Raw genomic sequence first — 25,608 nt, forward strand, 5'->3', positions numbered from 1 at the left:
GATTTAACTTAAAACAGGATAAAAGAAACAAAAAAACAAAATCAGTAAGAGCTGATTTTATTGCAAATGTGGAATCTGCACACAGGCAGGTAGGCAAAACCAGCAGGAATTAAATTCCACTGAGTTATTTCAGTACCAGCCTGTGCTGGGGCAAAGCGACTCTCCAAACCTGGGGGCCAGCCTGGGCAGCCAGTGCTATGGGAACTCCCACAACAGGCACCAACACAAGCCACTAGTGGCTGTTTCAGGGACTACTGTGGGCACCCAGGTCATAGATCACCAGAGGTAACATCACAGGTCCTGCACCAGAACCAACACGTTCTGCTAGTTCAGCTCTCCATGAACAGAGTCTGAGGCTGCCTTTCCTCCTGCCCTCTCTCTTCCCACCCCACAGGCTGCCGCTCCCACTTAGGCACTGAGAAGGAGCTGGAGCTTGTAAAGAGCTTCAGGCAGAGGCTGGGGTGAGGGTCACTGTCCCATGACCTGAGAAAAGGTCCCTGTCACTGAGTTAAGTAGGTCTGGACTGCATCAGCTCTGTGCCTTGAAGAGCTCTGGCATGATGCTGGAAGAGGAAGCAATAGAGCTTGCTCTGATGGGGCTCATTTACTTGCTTCTTGTAACAAAACTATTACAGCAGCTCTGGTGCACTTCTGTATTAACAGGGCTTTGTTAATTGTCATTTGAACTAGAGCGTAATTGGTGAGAAAGACTTTTCTTGATTAAAATGTTGTCAGTAATGGGGAATTCAACAGACCTCTGAGAAAAGTGTTCCAGCAATAACCTTGTTTTAAAGTCCATAGCTGGTTTCTAGTAGGAATGCTTTATCTACTTTACATCAAACCCTCACTCCATTTTAGCTTTGTCAGCTAGAAGAGCCTAGTAACAAAGTTTAATCGCTGCAACAAGTCCGCTATAGCAGTCTCTTCATTTTCTGTTAAGCTAAATTATCCAGCCAGACCCAGAGAAAGGCTGAGACACAACCAGCTGCTGCAGATGTTTTAACTGCAAGCTCTGACACCAAAATCCAAAAACTGACACTCCCTGTGGCACCATTTAAACCTCCACAGGAGCTGCCTGAGTGGCTACCAGGAATGACAAAGCACAGAGGCATGAGCTCCTCTCTTAGTACCTGACCCAGCGAGCCACAGACACACAGCATCCCAATTTACTTCTGATTGCTCCAAGGGTATAATCCTTGGGTATGCCTCAAAAGATGTAATCTTTTCACACATAAATGATCCTGGAGCCAGTCTCCTCATACACAATAACCTCTGGTTGGGGTATTCACAGAGGAAGATGGACTCCCAGTTTAAGTCCTTTCTTATCCTAATGTTACTCAAGGAAGTGCACCCTTGGAAGAGGATCCCTGCCCTCGCTTATGAACCAGGAGGGAAGATGGGAGAGGTGAAGGGCACCTGCTCAACATTTTCTTGTCAGTGCTTTCTCACTGTGGACCAAAAAACGCAAACTTTGTTGGGCCAGAGGCAAGAGCGCACAGTCAAGAGAGGGGTACTCACTTGGGAGGCAGGTCTCTGCTCTGCTGCCAGGGCTTATCTTTTTAACATCACACACAAATTGGCAAAGAATCAGCCATGGTTTTGAGAGCAAGACCAGACCTTAGGAGACATTCTTCCTGTGAGTCTCCTGACCCATTAGGTTTAATTTCTTCTTCCTTAGCCTCCATCTGCCCAGTTGCCCAGCTCCAGTGGGAAGCATGCAGAGGGCTCCTCACCTGGAAGAACTGATGAACCACCCCGTGTTGGTGATGGCACTTCCCAAGGAATGCAAGAAAGATTCCAAACTCCCCAACAAATGGAGTTGGATCCGGGGGGACCTAACACTGACTCAGCCAGACTAGCCTGCAGGAGAAAGCACAGAGTGGCATTTCATGATGGACCTGCTCCTGCTGAGTTTGATGCAGCTGGGACACATTTCTCTAGAGGGGCCTTTGGGGACCTGGGTCTCATCCACTCAATGTCTGACTGCCATGGGGGCTTACACAGCAGTTTGGCACTAGGTGCTCAAGCCAGAGCAGGCAATATACACCAGCAGCACAGAACTTGAGGCTCCATGGCTGGTAAAGGGACTCACACAGTGATTTCCAGTGGCCTCTGAGAAGGCGGAGGAATCAAGATTTTGGACTCAGAATCTAGTCTAAATGCTCAAAATCTGCTTTAGAGAGGAAGCCTTTCTCTTTGAATCATGTTTTCCAGTCCTTTAACCATTGCACAACTTCACCTGGAGTTCCCTCTGGTTCCTGACTGTCCTCCTTGAGCTGTAGACACCAAAACCCAAACCAGACACATCATTGCAAACAACCCCTGTCACACCACCACCAAACAGAACTGACAGAGAAGCTGACTCTTTGGCCGGACAATTCTACCAATGACAGGGAACACCCATCCTCAGAGCTGCCAGTCAAGGACTTCCCAGCACTGAAAGTGTCATGCAAAGGAAAGAAACTTTCACTAGACACATACGTGGAAAAAGAGGCACTTACCCACTCGTTCCAGGCCTCTGGGTCTGAGAGAAGCGCCAGTCTGTGTTAGGCTGAGCTTGCTGCAGAGAAAATAGAAGAGTTTTAATACCTCCATTCTTGCCTTTGAAAATGAAAGTGAACTGATCCTGGATTATTTGAGTCTGGAGTATCAGCGTGTTCTTTCCAAGTAAAGCAAATCAATTAGAACAAAAAGAAAGCTCCCCCTCCCCCTTTCTTGAGTATTTCTGAACCAGCATGAATACTAAAAAGCATGACAAAAACTATTCAGCGAATAATCTTCCAAAGCAGCTCAGGAAACCAGGCTGTGAAAGAAATGAAGCATGAAATAAACTGATAAGGGCATCAATTCAGCAGAAGCAATGGTACCAAAGTAATGAGCTTGGGGGGGTAGGGGGTGGCAGAGTTAATTGAGACTGAGAAAGATGCTTTTAATGCCAGAAGGTAAAATGATAACAGACCTTCCTAATCTGTCCTTCTTCTGTCCTTAAAAAGGCCTGCCTGAGATCTGGATTTCACACATTGTATTTGAATGACTTTTCCTAGGTGTTGTGGCCTCGGAGCACTACAGTATTTTTCTGCCCACAGAGAAAAGAATGAACTTCCGACAGCAAAAGAAAAAAGCATTATTTGTTTAGGAGATACAATAAACTTCGGGCACAGCAGCACACTTTGTAACTTCATTAGTAAGCCCCTGTATCGCTTTCTGCCTGTGTTATTTTACCATCAGACAATGAACATTTTGTAAATAAGGAAGGACACAAAGCAGGCTTGCATATTCCTGTTTGAATCATGCCTTTGTGAAGAGCACTAAATAGCTGAACTGTTTTCTGTCTGGAAGACGGCATACTTCCGAAAATAGTAATCTTCTTAATTAACTCCAGAATGATAACATGCTACCTGGAAAGGACAACATTTCTCTCAGTTACCTTAGGAATGAGCAGTTCATAGTCCAAACAGTGGAACATCAGTTTTATAGGATTATTCTGCTTGTACATGCAATTACTAAGGAAAAGTGAAGACGGGTACAGCTGACCTAGATTTTTATTTAGTAGATGTGATTTCACTAATTTCTCCACAGCTTTGATGAATCTCATGAAAGAATATATTAGAATAAATTACTCCCCTAAAATAGAGGCCCCACTGGTACCCATGTTGCATGCAAATTAAGCTGTTTAAATACTTGCCCTCCAGATTTCAGATACACATTTTTACACACGCTGACACACAATCCTGCACTACATAAGCCCTTCCCAATCTATATTTTGAATTCCTGTTGTAATTACCACTTTCAAATTTAGGGCAGGCATTTATGACACAAAATTACTTTACTTTTTATATCCTAAAGTTATAAAAGCTACAGCTAAATACAGTCACCTACATCCATATTTAGACATCTGAATACAAGTGGCTGAAGTTTTCAAAGCATGCCACTGCCTAGGTCTCTGCAAGCCCAAGGGCATGTAAGGTCACCAGGACCTTTGCGAAAAATGTCACTACGTTCAGTGCCGAATAGTGAATTCAGCCCCTCGCTCAAAACAACCAAGCTGGAAAATGATCCCTTGCCAGTGCACAATCAGTAATTAGTAACACTTGGGAGTTAAGAAATGAGAAATTTCTACAATGCACCTCTAAAACAGAGCAAAAGAAACACTGACAAACTTTGCTTTCAGATAACCTCCTCCCACATTGCGGTTTGTATGTCATGCAGCATAAAGGGGTTAAACAGACTCAAAGAGTTAAACACCAAAAAAACATGTTCCTGACCATGCTAAGAACCACTTTAAAAAGAGTATGAACGGGGCCAAGGGAAAACTCTCCACTTCTACGAACACAAAGTCTTTGATTTTATAGTGCTGCCCAGCCCCTTCCCCCACCTCCATCAAGCTGAGCCAAAGCTTTCACCTGCTACCTCCCAGGACATGATGGTGACACACATTCCCTGAAGCTACCTTCTTAGGTGGAAGGACAGACAGAGAACAGCCAACTGGCCTGGATATTGCAGACCGTTGCGCTTAGCACACAGGACAGTAAGAAACACCCATCTCTTACCCCATCACAGGGACTTGCTAAGGTGCTGGTCACCTGCTCATAGGCAGCCACGGTCTCCGCAGTGCTAGAATGGCTGAAAGGTTTTACAAAGAGGAAATCGCTCTGGTCAGACATGGGCGAGAAACAAGAAGTGTAATTCTGTGCCTGGGAGGTCAAGCCCGCTCCTCCCACATCCAGGTACTTGATGAAGCCATCTGGCTTCATCTGCCCATGGAAATGGGAGGCAGGCTTGCGGCCAGTCCCTCGGCAGCAACCCCCGAAGGTCCAGCTGGCAGTGCCAGCTTTGAGACACCGGGCAGCCACCACAGCAAACATCACGCAGGACACAAGGGAAATGGACACCAAGGAGATGATGAGGTAAAGTGTTAGGTTGGTATCCTTGGGAGAAGATTTGGGGAGGTCCAAGGACTTGGAAAAGTCCTGCACACTGTTTTCCTCCAGGGAAATTACTATTACCACAGAGGCCGAGAGGGACGGTATCCCATTGTCCCTCACTTCAACCACCAGCCTGTGGGGATCTTCTGACTCCTTGAGAGCCTGTGCAACCCTTATCTCTCCAGAGCGGTGTTCCACTTGGAAAGGCAAAGCCTCAGTGGTCTCCTGCAGCTGGTAGGACAGCCAGGCATTATGGCCACTATCAGCATCAACAGCTACAATTTTGGTGACCAGATAGCCAGGTTCTGCTAAGGCCGGGATGGTTTGGTGGAAGGCAGAGCCCTTGGGGACAGACGGGTAGACAATGGTGGGGGCATTGTCGTTCTCATCCAGGACAAACACATGGACCACAGTAGTGCTACTCAGTGCAGGAGACCCAGCATCCTTCACCTCCACAGGCACCTGGAACACCTTGTCTTGCTCGTAGTCCAGAGCCCGCACAGTGTAGATGGTGCCGTTGTCCTGGTCTATCCGGAAGTAGGTTGAGATGGGTACATCCTGCATCCCGTTGTCCAGGATGGAGTAAGACAGCTTGGCGTTGCTACCCTCATCAGGATCAGATGCTGACACTGAAAAAACAGAAGTTCCAGGAAGGGAGTTTTCCTGAATGTGAGCTGTATCAAAAGGGCTAGAGAAATTCGGTGCATTGTCATTCACATCAGCAATTCGGAGGTAAAAGGTTTTTTGTGTGGCCCTCTGTGGGGACCCTGAATCCACAGCCCTCACCGTGATGTTGTATCCACTGGCCTTCTCCCGATCAAGGGGACCACTCGTGACCAGTGAGAAATGCTCTTTAAAAGATGACACCAGTTTAAATGGGAGCTCTTTTGCTATCTGCAGGCGGACCTGCCCATTGTCACCAGAATCACTGTCCTTCACAGCAATGAGGGCAATCACAGTGCCTGGGGTTGCATCCTCCAGCACTGGGCTGGAGAGAGAGGTCAGCACGATCTCTGGGCTGTTATCATTGATATCAGTTAATTCCACTCGCAGGTGACAGTGTCCTTCCATGGCTGGGGACCCCTTGTCCCTGGCTCGAACCGCAATCTCGTAAGCACTGGATTCCTCATAATCCAGTGGGGCTTTGGTTCTGATCTCCCCTGTCCGGGGGTCTAAGGAGAACAGCTTGGTGAATTTACCAGGTGCATTATTGCTAGTTTTGAAAGAATATTCCACGTCCCCGTTGGGACCTTCATCCAGGTCGGTGACATTCAACTTGGTGACCAGAGTACCCACTGGCACGTTCTCCTCCAGATGTACCTTAGATATGGGTGGATCACAGACAGGAGGGTTGTCATTTGCATCCAGGACATGGATGGTAACTTTGGCAGTGCCAGATTTCACCGGATTCCCTCCATCCAGGGCTGTCAGTGTTAGGTGATGAACAGCCACTTTCTCTCTATCCAATGCTTTTTCAAGTACGATCTCAGGCATTTTAACGCCATCTCCTCTCACGTTGATACTCAGGGCGAAATGCTCACTGGGGCTGAGCTCGTAGGTGGAGATGGAGTTGGAGCCCATATCCGGGTCTTCTGCTACCTCCAAGGGTAACCGAGTCCCAGGGTTGGCTACCTCAGTGATCTCCAAGACCACCTCCGGCTTGGGGAACTGGGGCACGTTGTCATTGACGTCGAGGACGTCCACCTCGACACGGTGGAGCTGAAGGGGATTCTCCATGACGAGTTGGAGGTGCAGGGAGCACGTGGGGCTCTGCCCACACAGGGCCTCCCGGTCCAGCCTGCTGTCGAGGAGCAGCACGCCCGCTGCCAGGTCCACCTGGAAGTGCCGCTGCCCACCCTCGCTCACCAGGCGCAGGTTGCGGCTGGCCAAGCTCCGCACCTCCACCCCTAGGTCCTTGGCCAGGTCGCCCACCGAGAAGCCCGGCTCTCGGTCCTCGGGCACGGAGTAGTGGAGCTGGGCGCTGCTGGGAGCCGGCAGACAGGAGAGGGCTGCGAGCAGCAGCGGGAGCTGCCATGGCAAACTCCGTCCCCCGAGCATCCCGTGCCGACTGTGAGAGCGGAGCAGCACGGAGCTGAGCGGCAGCGGCTCCGCGCAGCCTCCCCCGCCTCCCCGCCTCCGCTGCCGGCCCCGGCAGCCGCCGCCGCGCCGGAACCCCCGCGCCCCGGGAGGGTCCGAGCGGGTTGCGCAGGGAGGAAGCCGCCGCCGGAGCCGCCGGAGCCGGGCAGGGAGGGATGGACGGGGAGGGGAGGGGGGGGGCGATCGCAGCCCGGCCGGCTGAGCGGCTCCTCGGCACGCAAAGACACACAAAGTCGGCGAGCGGAGGGGATGGACCGAGTGACAGTTTTACGTCTCTCCACAGCCCCCTCCTCCTCCTCCTCCTTTTTCTCTCCCTCCTCCTTCTCTCCCTCCTCCGCCGCCTTCCCCAAAATACGCACGGCGTAGCCCCCCCTTCCCCCCCCACCGCCCCGCCGCCGCCTCTCCGCCCCCGCAGCGCCGGGAGGGCGCCGGGGACTCCCGGCAGCGGGAATCCCCGCTCCACCCCTCCCGGCTGCTGGGAGCGGGCTCCGGCGGGCACCCCCTCACCAAAGCCGGCTGGGGGTGCCGCACCCCGAGCCGCTCCGGTGCCGAGCCCCGCAGGCAGCGGGGCTGCTGTCAGGCAGGGGGACACGCTCCCGAGCTCACCTCGCTGCACAGGGTGGGATCCGGCGGGTTGGCACCGGCTGGACCCGCAGAGGGTTTCACAAACATGAATTCGCTGATGTCCGAGACCGGCGAAAAGCAGGAGCGGTAACGCGGAGCAGGGGGTGCCGTGGCTGTCACCTGGACACCCATCACCATGTCCCCTTGCTTAGGCTCATAGTGCAAGTGCCCAGAAATGTGGCTGGGAGGGGGCTGCAGCGTGTTCACGCTCTCCACGCAGCAGCCCTGGTTGGCAGGGGCAGAGCCCCGCCGGAGGCACCGTATGCCCAGTGCTGCCAGTCCCACCAGTGAGACAGTGGAGATGAGAACTAGGGACACGATCAGATAAAGTGTAATCGTGGGTAAGCCCCCACCATCAGTGGCCCGAGCCTCGGAGCCCTGCAAAGCCTCTGGGCCCTTCTCCTCCACTAGCACCACCAGTGTGACGGCTGTGGAGAGTGGGGGGTCCCCAGCATCCCGGACCACCACCAGCAGTTCATGCGCAGAGGCATCCGACTCCTGCAGGGCCCGCATGATCCGGATCTCCCCGGAGCGCAGGGCCACACTGAAAAGCCCTGGGTCTGTGGCTTCCACGAGGTGGTAAGAGAGCCAAGCATTGCGCCCCGAGTCCGCATCTATTGCCACCACCTTGGTGATGAGAGCAGGAGGGGCGGTGGAGGGGGAGATTCGTAACTGGGTAGCAGAGTCCTCCCCAACCCTGGGAAAATGCACCCGTGGGGCATTGTCGTTCTGGTCCACTACAAAAACATGAACCAGCGTCCTGTTCCTCAGGGCCGGGGAGCCACCATCCGAGACCTCCACATGGAACTGGAGATAGGTGGTTTGCTCATAGTCAAAGGGGAGTTTGGCAGAGACCTGCCCATTTGTGGGATGTATGGAGAGGTAGCGAGTCGGATCCAGGCCTGGATCTGTCCCACCAGCTCGCACGATGGAGTAGGAGAGGCGGGAATTCTGCTCCGAGTCAGGGTCGGCAGCAGAGACTGTAACCAGCACGCTGCCCACTGGGTTGTTTTCTGCCACCAGCACTTCATAGGACGCTTGCTCAAACTGGGGTGCATTGTCATTGACATCTGCCAGGGCAATTGGCAAGATGGTGTGGCGGGAGAGCGGGGGACTGCCCAGGTCCGAGGCAGAGACAGTGACATTGTAGTAGGCAATATGCTCCCGGTCCAAATGGGTGCTGGTTAGCAGTGAGTACTGGTGCTCATAGTCCTTACGCAGCTGGAAGGGAAGATCCGGAGACACGTGACACTGGACCTTGCCCTGCTCACCAGAGTCCCTGTCTCTGACGTGTATCACAGCCACCACTGTGCCCGGGGGTGCATCCTCGCTTAGGGAGCTGGAGAAGGAGGTAAGAATGACCTCAGGAGCATTGTCGTTCACATCAGTGATTTCCACCACCACGCTGCAGTGCTCCTCCATCGTGGGCGACCCCATGTCCTTGGCCTCCACTTCGATCTCATAGACCGTGGCCTCCTCGAAGTCCAGGTTGCCCTGGACACGAATCTCCCCAGTTTGCTCATCGATGGCAAAGATCTGGCGTAAGGCAGCTGAGTTGTGGCTGCTGAGGGAGTAGCGGATGTCTCCGTTGGGCCCTTCGTCCACATCAGTGGCATTTAACTTCACCACAAGGGTGCCCAGCGGCGAGTTCTCCACCAAGCGGGCTCCGTATGAGGGTCTGTCAAAGACTGGGTGGTTGTCATTGGCATCCAGGACCTGAATAGTGATGCGTGTCTTGCTGGACTGAGGGGGAGAGCCCCCATCTTCGGCAGTCAGGACCAGCTGGTGGAAAGCCCTGAGTTCCCGGTCCAGGGCCCTCTCCAGCACCAGCTCAGGGAACTTCCCACCATCTGTGCGTGCCTTCACGTTGAGGTTGAAGTTCTCATTGGCACTCAGGTGATAGGTCTGCAAGGTGTTGGTGCCCACGTCGGGGTCCTGGGCAGGCTGGATGGGGAAGCGGGCACCCAGGGATGCCAGCTCATAGATGCGCAAGGAAACCTCGTCACTGGGGAACTGTGGGGGGTTATCATTGATATCCAGGATCTCCACCTCAATGCGGTAAAACTCCACTGGGTTCTCGATGGCAAGTTTCAGGTGGAGGAAGCAGCGGGGGTTCTGCCCGCAGAGCTGCTCCCGGTCTATCCGCTCGCTGACCATTATAACACCGGTGTTCACATTGACCGAGAAGTACTGGGAATCCGAATCGGACAGTACCTGCAGATTAGCTGCCGCCAGTTTCGCCACATCGGTGCCCAGGTCCTTCGCGATATTGCCCACGAAGGCGCCCCGGGTGAGCTCCTCCGGGATGCTGTACCGGATCTGAGCAGAGGAGCTGTGCAAGAACAAACAGAAAGAGAAGACACGCGGCAGTCCCAGGGACCGGCCCGCCTTCCCTGCCCTCGGCATCCTTGCCGGGTGGGCGGCCGGGGAGCGATGCCCACCGCGCTCCGGGGCCGCGCTCAGCGCTCGCCGCTCCCATTCATTGTTTGGGGCGGACGCGGTTCGGCGGGGGCGGGGGACGCCGGTGCTCCGCGCAGCCGCCTCGCTATTGGCTCCCAGGGCCGCGCCGCTCCTCCAATCGCCGCGCTCCTTTCCCAGGACAGCAACACCGGCGCCAATCGCAACCCGCGGGCTGTTGCCGCGCGGCGCGAACCTGCGCGGCGCTTCCCCGAGCGGCGGCGGCGGCGGCCCCGGCGCCCCCCGCGCCCCCCGCGCCGGGGCCGGGGAGCCAGGGCGGCCGCGGGGGGGGGGGAGAGGCGCGGTCCGGCCGCCCGGCGAGCCCTGCGCCGGCACCGCCTTCCCCTGCCCCTAGGCTCTCACCTGGCCGGGGTCCCGCAGCGTACCGGTGGCGGAGAGGAAAGCCCCGGTTTCCCTCGGTAGGGTCGCGGGGGGCGGGCAAGGCCGCAGGAAGGTGAAGTCGCTCCGGTCGGAGCCGGGGGAGAAGCAGGTGCCGTAGCACTGGGACTGGGAGTCGGTGGGTCGCAGGGTGACCTCCATGTACTTAAGGGTGCCGTCGGAGCTGAGCTGGAGCTTGGGGCTGGAGTGCTTGAAGAAGTCCCGGGAGGGCGACTCGCTGAGCCAGCAGCAGCAGCAGGGCGAGGCGGCGGCACGGCCTCTGCGCCGGAGGCACCGGGCAGCCAGGAGGGTGACGGTGGCGAGCGCCACAGTGCTAACGGCTGCCAGTGCGATGATCAGGTAGAGGGTCAGGTCCGGCTTCTCCTTGGCACCAGCCAGGAAATCCCGAGGCTTGTAGCTGTCCTCCAGGGTCACCTCCTCCAGGGCCACGGTGATGGTGACAGTGGTGGAGAGCGGTGGGTCGCCATTGTCCATCACCTGGACAATGAGCTGCTGCGCTGCCACGTCAGTGTCCTGAAGGGCACGCGCCGTCCGCACCTCCCCGCTGTACAGCGACACGTGGAACAAGGAGGGGTCGGTGGACTGCGGCAGCAGTCGGTATGAAAGCCAAGCGTTGTGCCCAGCATCTGCATCCACTGCTGTCACCTTGGTGACCAGGTAGCCCGGTGGGGCAGACAGTGGGACCCTCTGGGGTGCTGGGACATCACTGTCACTTGCAGGGTGCAGGATGGTGGGGGGGTGGTCATTCTGGTCCAGCACAAAGATGTAGACAGTAACATTGGCGTGGAGCGGGGGGGACCCTGAGTCCCGCACAGCCACAGAGACCGGCAGAACCTGCAGCTGCTCAAAGTCGAAGGTGCGCTGAGCATAAAGGTTGCCATTGTCAGGGTTGATGTGGACAAAGGAAGAGGTGGGGGCACCCTGCACTTGGCCACTCTCTATGGAGTAAACAAGCCGGGAATTATCCCCATCGTCGGGGTCCGAGGCAGAGACAGTGCACAGCAGGGAGCCAGGTGGGTTGTTCTCTGGGAGGAAGGCATCATAGGAGGGCTGCAAGAAGCGCGGGGGGTTGTCATTCACGTCAGATATGTTGAGGAGCAGCATGAGGGTCGTGGTGAGAGCGGGAGACCCACCATCCCGGGCAATCAGCTCCACTGCATACTGTGAGGTGGACTCTCGGTCCAGGCTCTCCCGGGTGACCAGGGAGAAGTGGTTCTGAAGGGACCTGATGGCAAAAGGCACATCAGGGGAGATCTCCAAGCTCACATCTCCATTGGCCCCCGAGTCTCGGTCCCGTATGTTGAAGAGCCCCATGACGGTCTCCGGTGGGGTGTCTTCTGGCACTGGGTTCAGCAGGGAGGTGAGCAACACTTCTGGGGGGTTGTCATTGACATCCTCCACTTCCACCTGCAGTACACAGTGGCCCTCCATCTCCGGGATCCCTCCATCATGGGCTCGCACATAGATCTCATAGAAAGGTGATTCCTCAAAGTCCAGGGCCCCACTCACCCGGACCTCACCACTGCGGGGATCCAGGGCAAAGAGCCTCCGGACCGAGTCAGAGGTGTGAACCCCAAAGGAGTACTGTGTCTCCCCATTGGGGCCCTCATCAGGGTCAGATGCATTGAGCTGGAGGAGCAGGGCTCCCACGGGCATGTTTTCCGGGACTTGCACCTTGTACGTAGTGCGGTCAAAGGTGGGCGCATTGTCATTGACATCCTGGACCAGCACTGTTATCTGCACCGTGCCTGAGCGGGCTGGGCTTCCCCCATCCACAGCCGTCAGCACCAGCTGCAGTTCTGGCTGCTCTTCCCGGTCCAGGGCACGCTCCAGCACCAGTTCCGGGAAGAGTTTGCCATCCTGCTGCTGCTTGACGTCCAGGGAGAAGTGGGAGTTGGGGCTCAGCCGGTAGGAGCCCACAGCATTGGTGCCCACATCGGGGTCCTGTGCGCTCTCCAGGGGGAAGCGCGCAGCCACTGTGGCAGACTCGGCGACACGCAGGGTGCGGCGAGAGGTGGGGAAGCTCGGGGAGTTGTCATTCACGTCCAGGATCTCCACTTCCAAGCGGAAGAGCTGCAGGGGGTTCTCTGTCACCACCTGCACCGACAGCACACAGCTGGCAGCTGCTCCGCACAGACGCTCCCGGTCCAGCTGCTGGCTCACCACTAGCGCGCCGTTGTCCAGGCGCATGGCAAAGTGGCGCAGGCTCTCCTCTGAACCCAGGCGCAGCCTGCGACCTGGCAGCTCCTCCACCTTCAAGCCAAGGTCCCGGGCCACGTTCCCCACCACAGTTCCCACCTCTGACTCCTCAACCACCGAGTAGCGGATCTGCCCGGAGACCCAGCCCCAGCCGCAGAGCAAAAACAAACTCAGTACTTGCCATTTCCAGGCGGGTCGCTGGAGGCTGACGCTCTCCATGTCTGTGCGCGTCCGGCCCGGGACGCAGCAGGCGCTGAGGAGCTGTGAAAAAATCGCTGGGTCTCTCTTCCACGGCTTGGAAAACAGCTCCGGGGCTCCAGCAGGCTGCGGCTCCGGCTGTCAGCCTCTGAGCAGAGGGGGTGGGCTGGGGGAGGGGAACTGAATCACAGCCCCAGCGCGGAGGTGGAAGAGGGGGGGGAGAAGTAGATTCCCCCCCCTCCCCCCCGGCTTCAGATCAGCACCCAATTGGCCAGGAGATCCGTTCCCTCTCGGCCAGCGGTGGCTCCCCGGAGGTGCAGGAAGCGGGGGCCCGAGCCGGCATCAGCGGGGCTGCCACCCCCGGCCTCCCCTCTGCCAGCCTGAGTCACTTGCTCCGACAGCTCGTTTCCCGTTCACAGGGAAACTGCACGTCCTGGCAGCCTGGAAGCTAGGTACAAGCCCTCCCTGTGCGCTCCCCCTTCCACAATGGTGGCTTCACATCGTGCCCACAGACAAAGGGCAGCTGTCATGAGCTTGGGCCAAAGGACTTTTCATGCCTGATGAAAAGGTGCTTGTTAGAGCCCTGAGGTGCCAGGGGCTCTTCTCCCACCCCTTTTCTCCTCCCCAGCTAATGCTCTGGCTGCTGCCCGGACCCCAGGATTGCCTCTCTAAGTGAGGCATCACTGCCACCAGTACTACCGTCGGCCAGGAGAGCTTGCACTGAGACAGGGATGCCCATCCCTGCCAGACCCGCGTTGGTGTTGGAAGCAGAAGGTGGGAAGGCAGAAATGGGTGTGCCATTCAAAGCTGGAACACAATTGTTCCACGCACACACCCGGCTGGATGCCCCTTCCTCACCCTGCAAAAAGGAAGGGGTCAACCTTCACAGCACCTGACTCGCTGCAAATGCACAGAGCCAGCCAGCAAGCCCACTAGACCACCACCAGATTGCAACCTCAGGTCAGGATGTCAGACTGGGAAGAAGGCCCGAGCCTCCCACCTGGCAGACACACATACTGAAATTCTGCTGCAGACACAGCTAAGCAATCTCCCAGAGGGCAAAAGCAGGGGTCTCAGCCTCCCCAGGGGGGAGCGGAGCAGTAGTTTCTCCCTCTCCCTGTCCCAGAGGATGGTGGCAAGCTGCAGAGTGTTAGCTCAATTCACATCCCTGCAGAAGCCTTGTGCAGGCATGCCTTGCAATCCTGTCTTCAGTGCACTTAAGGCCACCCTGACCTCCCTTGGGTACATGCAGACCCTGGGGGGCTGGGTTCCATAGTGGTGTGGCAGGCAGGGGAGCCAGCTCCTGCCTGGGACCCTGCCTGTCTCCACCATCTGGGCACAAGGGGACCTGGGGGAACAGGCGAGAGAGGCTGGGGGCACCCATGCCCGGCACGGACGACGGTGACAGGGACACCATCCTTCTGGGCGAGGACCGAGACAGTGGAGGTGCTGCCGTCGAGGGGTCTCCCTCCCCTCTGCAGCCCCTCCCTACCCGCTCCAAGAGCCACGGGACGGGACCACTCTGCTGCCAGTCAGGGAGAGACGGAGCAAGGAACCTCGCGATTGGTGCAGAACACTGCCCGGGTCCCACCTACTGCCTGCTCCGGGAGAGGGGAAAAGGCATTCTTAAAGGGCTAACGCAGCGAAACGCTGGAGAAGTGGATTCCCCAGCTTCCAGAGACCCATACCTCTTTGGACATACTCATTCCCCGAGGGCTTCCCACGGTGCTACCAGCAGGAAGCTGTCGCAGTAACCTTGACTCTGGGATGTGCCCTGTCCCCATCCCAGGCAGGGCCCTGGACAGTACAGCTGGGTGACAGAAATTGCCACAACACAGGGTGCTATGCCCCTGGAAATGGGTTTTGTGCTGCTGCGGTGCCTCAGCAGAAGCCCCCTGTGAAGCCTACATGGTCTGGGAGAATCTGCTTAGTTTCCTGAGGTGGCTCAGTCACCAAGGGGCTGGAGCAAGGGACAGGCTTCACACAGGGGGTCCTGCCGTTGCTTGGGTCTGCCAAAGCCTGGGATGGGGATGGTGGCAAGGCAGGAAGGGTATGGGGTGTCTAGGATGGAGAAGGAGATGTCCCCATTCCAGAGGGCCAGAGCTCACCCTGTGGAAAGGCTCTGACCTAGATGACCTGGGGAGCTGAGGGATCACTAGAGATCCTGCAGGGTAAAATCCCTCATGGCAGGACACGCTACCTGCCACAGATGGGGTCAGCACCATCCCCACTGCATCAATTTTGGGGTCTGGCTGTTACCCTGCAGAGCAAAGAGGTGTAAAGCCTTTGCAGGCTTGACACTGTCTATGGCATTGGGCCGGATCTTCTGTCACTACAGAGACTGAAAATCCAGGGCCCAGTGCCAGCCCAGCTGGTTTCTCACTGCCAGTGTAGTACTGGGGAGTAAGGGGGAGCCATGGCTAGTGCTCGGGCTTACCGCCTCCCCATTATCACCTCCTTCCATCCCCACTCTCAAATCATTTACTGCCCCCACCCCCAGAGGCATCTTGCTATGACCCTTTGGTGCAGGGGACATCCTTGTCCCCAGCTGTAGCACACTCTGCACAATGCAGAGGAACACTTGCTCCTGCAGCTGCTGCAGCTGGTCCCACCTGCTACAAATCAGAAGTGCTGAGTCTGAGCAGTGACGCAAGAGGGGAAAAAAAAAAAAAGCATAAAATAATTCTGAGATGTTTCTGCCTCTGTCTGTGATTCAGCTACAGTGAGCAGGCGGCACACACAGCCCCACACCCATGCGCAGCTTCCACTGCACCTCACTTCCTTCTGCTCCAAGGAACTGGTCTCTCCTACTCACAGCCTCCCAGGAAAGGACACGTTACCGGCACTGACCATCTTGGCAACCCATCAGATCCCCTACCCACTTCTGCTGGATCCACTACCTGGCCTCACCTCTGAGGATCGAAGCGTTCTTGTAATTGACAGCTCTCAAATTAAGCTGCACAATTCCCACCGGGAGAGAAGCACAGAAGCTGCCTGCCACACGCAAACGCCTTTCTGGCTGCAGTTCAGTCAGGACATTAGCCATCACCCAGAGATAGCATATCACAAATCATGCAGGGCTTGTAATAGGGTTTTTAAAACAACAGCTGGGTGGAAGACTCACTATCCTGCTCAGAGCCACAGTCCAGCTGAGTGGAGCCCTGCAAGAGAGTGGGGTAGTCTGCAATCCCACCCCCCCCACCGTGAAGTTAACATCATCACAAAACTTCCATGGAAACAAAGCCGGAACCATCAGGAATCAAACATGAAGTGAGACACAGACGGAAGGGACTGCTCTGTGGCCATGGTCTGTCAAATGGAGGAACCAGCATTGTCCTTCAGCTTTGCATACTACACCGTGGGAAGCGACGCCCCGATCCACCACTGGCAGCTGGTGGCTCCCAGCCCCATTTGCACCACCACCTCCCCAGCCCACACCAGGGCATGACACAGAGAGGCTATGTTCCCCTCCTGACCCCGCAAGTGCTCCCCTCGGCTCTCATTTTGCAAAGGGAAGGAAATACCATTAGCAGCAAACTTTCTGCCAAGGATTTGCAAGTGGCTGCAAGCTGACCTCAGCCTCTATGAGTTACTCACACAAGGCATACCCAAAACCGCATTGGAAAGACATATGTTTGTTAACCTGAGCAAGCTGACTCACTTGATCCTGCTCACTATGGTGCAAATGTCGACATTCAGGATGTCTCATTTGACTCCAGAGAAGACCTGTTTAGCTATAGCTAACCACTCTTTAGAGGCATGGCGCGACTGGACATTCCCCCCAAGCCCAATCTGCTACCATATATGTATGGCACAAATGAACCATGTCTCTGTCCGGCTCCAGGACATGCCAAGGAAGGAGCTACATTACCTCAGCAGGCGTGGGGAGCCGGCTGGCAGTGCCCACGATCTGATGGTACAGCCCTGGCTCACCATTCCTCATGGTGCTCTGGCGGCTCCCCAGGGGGCTGGAAGTGAAAGGCTTTTTACACAGGAGATCACTCTGGCGAGAGTCTGTGGTGAGATAGACTTGGTGGTAGAAGTTGGGTGGCGTGAAGCCACCCCGCACAGCATCAATGTGGTGGAAAGGCCCTGGTGTCCTGTACAGGGTGCTCCTGGAGCTGTTGAACAGCTCCTTTGACTGCCTCCACTTGTAGCACTTGAAGATGCCCACTGACAACATGGTGATGAAGAAGGCTGCTGACACCAAAATCACAGCCAGGATGAGATAGAAAGTCACATGCCTCCTGGGATCATTGGTGGGTGCCACATCAGTGAGGTCAGTGAGCACCTCCTTGACCATCTCGGCCACAGAGATGGAGACAGTGGCACTGGCTGACTGCACAGGCTCCCCATGGTCTTTCAGCAGGATGACTAGTATGTGCTGGGGAGCGTCATCCTCCTGGAGCTGGCGGGCTGTGAAGATCTCTCCGCTGTGCAACCCAACTGAGAAGAGGCTGGGGTCAGTGGCCTGCAACAGGGTATAGGAGATCCAAGCATTGTATCCTGCATCCGCATCCACCGCCACCACCTTGGTGACCATGTGCCCAGCAGGAGTGCCTGGTGCCACCACATCGGTATAGGTGGCGGTGGTGTTGGGATGAGGGTACAACACGGTTGGGGCATTGTCATTGAGGTCAGTGACAAACACACTGACTGAGACATTAGTGGCCAGAGGCGGCGAGCCGCCATCCTGGACCTGCACCATCATGCTGAACTCCACCCGGTCCTCGTGGTCCAGGGAGGTGAGCAGGTAGAGGGTACCATTCTCCCTGTTGATGGAGAAGAGGTGGCCTACAGTGGGGTCACTCTGCAAGAGGGTATAGGAGAGATGGGCATTGCGCCCAAGGTCCGGGTCTGTGGCGCTCACGTTAAGGATGGGGATGCCAGGCATGTTGTTCTCCAGCACATACACATCATAGGAGTCCTGGGAAGACTTGGGCGCATTGTCATTGACATCTGACACCTGCACCAGGATCTGTTTTACCGCAGACAAGGGTGGTAAGCCTGAGTCCCTGGCTGTGATAGTGATGTTATACTCCGATGCCTTTTCCCGGTCCAAAGCTGCTTTTGTTTTCAATGTGTAGTAATTTTTGAGGGAGGAGCTGAGCATGAACGGGATCCCAGGGGAAATGAAGCAGTTTACCAGACCGTTGTCAAGGGAGTCCAAGTCTGTTACACTCAGCAGAGCTACAACCGTCCCTGGGGCTGCATCTTCAGGCACAGGGCTGTACACAGAAGTCACTGTCACCTCCGGCGCATTGTCGTTCACATCTACGACTTCCACCAGCACTTTGCAATGAGCCACACCAGGAGCGGCACCCTTGTCTTTAGCCTGTAAGTAAATCTCATACAGCTTCGTTTCCTCATAGTCCAGCTGTCCCTTGACCCTCAATTCCCCCATGGCAGAGTCCAGAGTGAAGAGTTCTCGTACCTTGGCGGGTGTGTGGCTGCTGAAGGAATAGACAATGTCTCCATTGGGCCCATCATCCAGGTCGTATGCACTGATCCTGGCAACCAGGGTACCGCTGGGTGTGTTCTCCCTCACACTTGCCTTGTACGTGGACTGGTTGAAGACCGGGGCATTATCATTGGCGTCGACAACATCAATGAGGATCTGCACGTGGGCCGACCGTGGCGGGCTGCCTCCATCCAGCGCAGTCAAGACCAAATGCAGCTCCCGTTGCTCCTCCCTGTCCAGCTCCTTCTCCAGCACCAGCTCCGCGTACTTGCTGCCATCCACCCTCGTCTGCACGTCGAGCGCAAAGTGCGGGTTGGCGCTGAGCTGGTAGGTCTGCAAAGAGTTAATCCCCACATCGGGGTCTTGCGCGCTCTCTAGCGGGAAGCGCGCTCCGGCCGCCACCGACTCGCTGATTTCCAGCCTCGCCTGGCTGCTGGGAAAAACCGGGTCGTTGTCATTGATGTCCTGGATCTCCACGGCGCCGCTGTACAGCTCCAGCGGGTTTTCCACCACGATCTCAAAGCTGAGGGAGCAGGGAGAGAGCGCGCCGCAGAGCTCCTCCCGGTCTATCCGTTCGCTCACCAGCAGCGCGCCGCTCGTCAGATCCACCCCAAAGTACTTCTTGTTTCCGCCGGACACAACCCGCAGCCGGCGCTCCGGCAGCCGCCCGAGGTCCAGCGCCAGGTCGGCTACCACGTTCCCCACCGCGGAGCCTCTCCGCGCCTCCTCGGGAATCGCATAGCGAATCGCGGCGGAAACCCAGTCGGAAACGCCGAACAAAACCAAGAGGCTCAGTACCTGCCCCGTCGTCACCCCGCGGCTCCTCACAGCAACGCCGTTCATCGCACAGGACGGCCGCGCTCTCCGCTTCGCCCCCCCCCGCCCCGGCTAGAAATCCTCAGCTCGCCCCCTCATGCCGCTGCCCAGCGCGCCCCGGGAAGCGGCGTCCGGCGGGGAGAAGGGCATTGCTTTGCGGGCTCCGCGGTGACTCACTCCCAGGCTCTCTCTGAGACCGTCTGCGCCTCATCCCGGCTCCGAGCGGGGCCGGGCCGCCAGATTCCCCCCCGCTCCATCATTGGCCGACAGCGGCACACAGAGTCCCGGCCAATAACTGCACGGAGCGCAGGGCTGCCGGAGCCCCGCCGCGGGGCAGCCGCCCGCCGACCACCGCCGGGAGGGAGCGCGGCGGCCCCTGCCCGAAGGCAGCGGGGCTCGGGCCGGTTGACCCTGAAGGGAGAAACCCAGCTCATAAGGACAGCCGGGCTGAGAGAGCGCTGGCAGAGACAGCGTAGATCGGGGACGGGGACTGCGTGTGCGGGCAGGAAGGTCTAAGAATTGGCGAAGAGGATGACGCCAAAAGGGGGAATATGGAAACGGGGGCTGGGGGGAGTAGTGCCCCCCCGGGAAAACCTCGTTGGAAAGAGGCAGGGGGAGCAAGAAGGGGAGGTGGAGCGGGCAGGAGGAGGGGTGGGGAATGTCGGCCGGGGTACGCAAGGCGCCGGCACGACGCGCCAGCTCCGAGTGTCCCTCGGGACCTTCGGGATGCCGGTCCTCCCACCCGAGTGCTTGGTCAGCCCCGTCCTGACATCCCACGGCGTCGCGACGCCGCGTCTCTGTGTGCCACTAAGGCAGTGTCGCCGGCAAAACAACGCAGATTTCGTGCTGCCGAGTTACGAGCGGCTCCTCCAGCTGCAGCACACAGTCACCCCGCGGGGCAGCTCCTGCCACAGCGTTCCCAGGAGCATCACCCCTCCTGCTCCCCACCGCCACCACTGTCCCAGCAGGCATCTTCCCCGACAAATCGTAGAAAGCTGGGTTTAATACGCCCTCCTGCTCTCGCCACCTCCCTGCTTGCTCCTCGGTATCTGTTTCCACCAGCCAGACGCAGAGAAATCACGGTCTACGACGTGCTGGTTCACCAGGGACGGGAGCGATTCCCGTTCCCGTGCAGCAACAGCCCGGCGGGTCGCTGCACCGCATAGACCACGGCACCGGGAGCGCCTCGGCGAGAAACAGCCAATTCCCGGGCTGCCTGCCTGCCTGCCTTTTGGGGTTGTTGCTGTCAACAACAACTCCTGATACGTCGGTTTGCCGACATTTCGAGCGCCAATATGGATAAAACTATGGCAATTTCGGCTTTCGTTGTCCGTCACCCGCGCAACTGCCCAGCTGTCACGGTGCAATGGGAAGGGGCCAAGGGAGCTTGATAAGGGAGAGGCAGGAGCCCTATCAAAACCCAGCTGTGGCCGAGAAACACAGAGTCCAGGTGTCTTCCCACAGCCGAGACTGATAAGGAAGGGACGGCGATGTCTGGGAAAGAAACTGGACTGGAAATCAGCGCCCATGCGTTCATTCCCTTACCGAGAGAAACGGCAAGGCTCTCTACTCCCTTCAGAAATGGCTCGGAAACGTTGCGGCTGGTTATCTGTTATCCCGCTGCTTGTCGTGGCTGAGCGCGTTGTGGAAGGGCTGCAAATCAGCCGCACCAAGGTGGGAGACGCGACACCCCCCCAGAGCGACAGGGACCTCGAGTCTGGCTACATGTTCTCACCCCGCACAGTCCTGTTAACTGCCGTGAGCACAGGGGATCCACCCAGAGACGCAGTATTTTTGCGAATAATCGTTGCCGAAAGATAAACCTTATCAGCGCTACATATCGTTCTTATCACCAGTCCACAGAATGTGATAAAAGCATAGGCTTCACACCGATAAAATCCAAGGTTAGTCGTCTAACGTTGGATTTTAATAGAATTTAATTCTGGAGCAATTTAAATACTGAGAAGGAAACCGATATGCTTTACCCACCACAGCTGCATCGTGCATGTAAGTATTCGTTATGCCTCTATGCGTTTTGGAGCACTTCTGTAACAAACTGTGTATGCAGGCTCACAGCGCTGAGAGCAGACTTCTTATCTCATAGGCCCTTATGCAATCAAATCCCAATTACCTTTCTTTCTTACAAATAATCTAACAAGAAGAAAATCCACAGCTCTCTTGAAGACAAATCTTGAAATAGTATTCAGCCACTTATTTTATCTGAAATAAGCTCTGAATCTTTTTTCCAACCACTGCCCATTCCGTGCCTTTCCTAAACTCTGCTTACTGAGGAATTTCTTTAACGTGCGTACCGCAATTCTTAAGGAGTTCCTTTTCACATGAGTGCACACACGACCTATTAATCCCAGCAGCAGTAAGACGGCCAAGCAGTGGAAAGCTGAGTACAGCAAAGAGATCTCAGGAAACGTATGGAAGACTGAACATTTCCATCTCCCGTATTTCGACTGATCTGGACACATTATGTCTCCCTTACTTTGATGGGAAGCCCGAATATTGAAAGCAACGGGTCGGAGCTCCTGAAAGCACCATTTGGAGGGAGAAGAGTGGAAACGTGTGACAGCTAAGGGGACAGGTGCCTTTCCCCTGCACCAAGAATTCCTTCGGGGATGGGTTTAAGCCAAATCCCAGCCAGAGCTGCTCTGGCGTTATTCCCGGCTGTGCTGGGGCTCCAGAGAAGCTGGTGGCAGCAGTGGACCCAAAGCATTTTCTGCTCGGCTCCGGGCTTGGAGCTACAGCCCCGGCTCCCCAGATGGAAGATGAATGTTAAGTCACGGGTGTACACAACGTTTTCCTTTTGAGGGCTTCAGAGTATGAAAAGAACCGAGCTGGAAGGGAAAACAGAGAACTACGGAGTTGCTGCCCTCGCTGAGTGAAGTGGCCGGGATAGCTCACACATCGTTATCACAGGAAAGCGCTCAAATCTGGCAGACAATAAATGAAGCACTCACTAGACCAAGACGAAAGGATTGTCTCAGCTTAGGACCCCACGACACTTTTGCCCCCGCTCTGCCCCCATCACCCCGGCTCGATGAAACTCGCATGTGGAGTAGGACAGAAAGACACCAGTACAAACATAGCGTCGCTCCTCGGGGCACAAATGACAATTCGTGGATGACACTGGGCAGGTCAAAAGAGTCAACATCACGCGCACACTCACACCCACCCACGCCTCCGAGCTATTGAGCAGTTTGCCGGGAAGTGACGTTGAGCTCTGCCCGTAGCCCACCGATCCCCTACGGCAGAACAGGGGAAGAAGAAGATTCACACAAACACGCAGAGAGGGACCCCGGGACAGAAGCTCACCTCTGCCAAGCTCCGGGGGCTAGGAGGATCCTTCCCGGAGTGAGTGTCTGAGCCGGGTTCCCTGGTCAGGAGACGGTCAGACAACGCTGCCGTCCCTGGTCTCAGAAATGTGAAGTCCTTCTGGCCTGACTCGGAAGCTAAACACACCTCGTAGGAATAGGGAAAGGGCAGCGTGCTGCTGCAGTAGTTGTATGGTGGTTTTGAGCCCAGGCTGGAATACAGTTCCTTATCAGAAGTTGTAAAAATGGGAGGAGTCCTTGACCGTCGGCATTTAAAGAAGAGTATCAAAATTACTGTCAAAACGAATAAAAAGGACACGAGAGCGAGCGACACTACAAGAATGAGGTTTAGATCAGACGTCAGGTCGGACACAGCGTCTCTATCGCTCAGCTCCGGCAGCGCCTCCTGCAAGCTCTCGGCCAGCACCACGTGCAGCGTGGCCGTGGCCGACAGCGCCGGCTGCCCGTGGTCCTTCACCACGGCCACCAGCCGCTGCTTCGCCGCGTCCCTCTCCGACACGGCCCGCGCCGTCCGCACCTCGCCGCTGTGCAGCCCCACGCGGAACAGCGCCGGCTCCGGCGCCTGCACCAGCTCGTACGACAGCCACGCGTTGCGCCCCGCGTCCGCGTCCACCGCCACCACCTTGGCCACCAGGTACCCGGCCTCGGCCGACCGCGGCACCACCTCGAACGGGGCCGCGCCCGGGGCCGCCCCCGCGCCCGCCCCCGCGCCCGCCGCCGGCCACAGCACCCGCGGCGCGTTGTCGTTGCGGTCCAGCACGAAGACGCGCACCGTCGCCGTCGAGCTCCGCGCCGGCGCCCCGCCGTCCTGCGCCCGCACCGCCACCGCGAACTCGCGGCACTGCTCGTAGTCGAAGGAGCGCTGCGCGTACACCGCGCCGCTCCGCGCCTCCACCGACACGTACGGCGCCGCGCCCGCCGCGCCCGCGCTGCCGCCCGCCAGCCAGTAGCTGACGCGCCCGTTGGCGCCCGCGTCCGCGTCCCGCGCGCGCACGCGCAGCACCGGCGCGCCCGCCGCGTTGTTCTCCGCCACGTAGGCGCTGTAGGCGGCCTCCTCGAACACCGGCGCGTTGTCGTTCACGTCCGACACCTCCAGCACCAGCGCCGCGCGGCTGGAGAGCGCCGGGCTGCCCCGGTCCCTGGCCACCACCGCCACCCGGTGCTCGGCCGCCTGCTCCCGGTCCAGCGCGCTCGCCGTCACCACCTTGTACGAGCCGCCCGACGACGCCACGATCGACAGCGGCGCCTCGCCCGACAGCTCGCACGACACCTGGCCGTTCTCCCCGGAGTCCGGGTCGTTCACGTTCAGGAGAGCCACCACCGTGCCGGCCGGCGCGTCCTCGGGCACCGGGCTCGACACCGACAACATCGTGATTTCGGGCGCGTTGTCGTTCACGTCCAGCACCTCCACCTCCACCTTGCAGTGTGCCGCAAGACCGCCCCCGTCCCTCGCTTCCACGGCCAGGTTGAACGCGCGCGTGTCCTCGAAGTCCAGCGCCTCCTGCAGCGTGATCATCCCGCTCTCCGCGTCCACCACGAACTTCTGAAGCACCTTGGCCGGCATTTTCCCGAAGCCGTAGGTGATGCGGGCGTTGGTGCCGGCGTCGGCGTCGGAGGCCGAGACGTTCAGCACCATCGAGCCCGGCGGCGCGTCCTCCCGCAGGCTGGCGCGGTAGCGGTCCTGCGCGAACACGGGTGGGTTGTCGTTGGCGTCGGTGACGTTGATGCAGAGCTGGGCGGTGCCGCTGCGGGGCGGCTCGCCGCCGTCCAGCGCCGTCAGCACCAGCCGCAGGCTCTGCTCGCTCTCCCGGTCCAGGGCGCGCCGCAGCACCAGCTCCGCGAACTTGCTGCCGTCCTGGCTCTCCTTCACCTCCACCGCGAAGTACCCGTTGGTCTCCAGCTCGTAGCCCTGCAGCGAGTTGCTGCCCACGTCCGCGTCCTCGGCCGTGCCCAAGTAAAACCGGGCGCCGGGAGAAGTGAACTCGTTGATCTCCAGCTGGAAACTGTCTTGCAGGAAGCGCGGGGCATTGTCGTTGATGTCCAGGATGGCCACCTCGACGTGGAAAACGTTGAGCGGGTTCTGCACCAGCGCCTCGAAGCTGACGGAGCAGGACGCCGCCTCGCCGCACATCTCCTCCCGGTCCAGCCTCTCGCTCACGTAGAGGTTCCCGCTCTCCCCGCTCACGGTAAAGTATTTCAGCTGCTTTTTAGCGGCGGACGCCACCCGCAGCTGGCGTGCCGGCAGGTCGGCCGGGCTCAGCCCCAGGTCCCGCGCCAGCGGCCCCACCAGCGAGCCTCTGCCCAGCTCCTCGGGGATGGCGTAGCGGACCCGCTCCGGCGCCGCCCGGCAGCACAAGCCCAGCAGCAAAGCGGGCAGCAGCACTCGCCCGGCTGCTCGCCGGCCGCTCTGCCTCTGCCTCTGCCTCTGCCTGCCCGCCATTCTGGGCAGCGCTCGCCGCGCTCCTCCCTCCTGCCGCTGCCCTGCGTCCCTTCCAGCCACTCTCCGCAGCGAGCGCAGGGCCCGCCGGAGGCCAGCGATCTCGGCGCCGGCTCGGACGCCGCTGCTCCCCGCGCCGCGCCGCCTCTCGCCTCTGCTGCCCGTGCCGCTGCCGCTCTGGCCGGCGCCGTGCGAGCGAGCAGCCTGCGGGGGCAGGACGCTGCGGCGGCTCCGGCTGCGGCTGCGGCTGCGGCTCCGGCTGCGGCTCCGGCTGCGGCTCCGCCTCGGCCAACAGCGGCACCCGGAGGCGCCGCGACGCCACCGCAGCCGGCTGATGGCCGTGCAGCGCTTGGCCTCTGCGCTCCGAGCCGCACTGTCAGCAGCTGCCGGCAGTCGGCACCATCGGCTACCGAAAGGCGCGATTCAGCTTTCATTTTGGCGAGTGTTTTCATACCCGCGGAAAGACGATCCGAGCAGCTCTGTTTAATAGTGGAAGTGAAGGGTCCGGCCGGAGAACGTGTTGACGTTCGTGCAGACTTCGTACAGCAGAGCCAAGTGAGTGCAGGTAAGTACAAGCAGGTACACTATACAGCAAATGTCTGACATATTCTAACAGCTTCTACCATTGCTGCGGGTTGTCTTTCCCCAGCTC

At 57.9% G+C, this 25,608-nt stretch overlaps 1 protein-coding gene across 8 annotated transcripts in view; it reads right to left on the reverse strand.

The window, feature by feature from the left end:
- The window catches only part of LOC142044245 (protocadherin gamma-C5-like), a 58,325-nt gene that overhangs the window by 19,817 nt on the left and 12,900 nt on the right, over positions 1 to 25,608 (reverse strand). For 2 of the 8 annotated variants that reach the window (XM_075056472.1, XM_075056478.1), the window contains exon 2: positions 2,501 to 2,559. In XM_075056472.1, coding sequence (XP_074912573.1) covers positions 2,501 to 2,559 — 59 coding nt within the window. The other 6 variants (XM_075056479.1, XM_075056480.1, XM_075056474.1 and 3 more) reach the window with 6 other exon arrangements.

The sequence above is a fragment of the Buteo buteo genome, chromosome 24 (genome assembly GCF_964188355.1).
Source record: "Buteo buteo chromosome 24, bButBut1.hap1.1, whole genome shotgun sequence".
In the NCBI taxonomy this organism is placed as follows: Eukaryota; Metazoa; Chordata; class Aves; order Accipitriformes; family Accipitridae; genus Buteo; species Buteo buteo.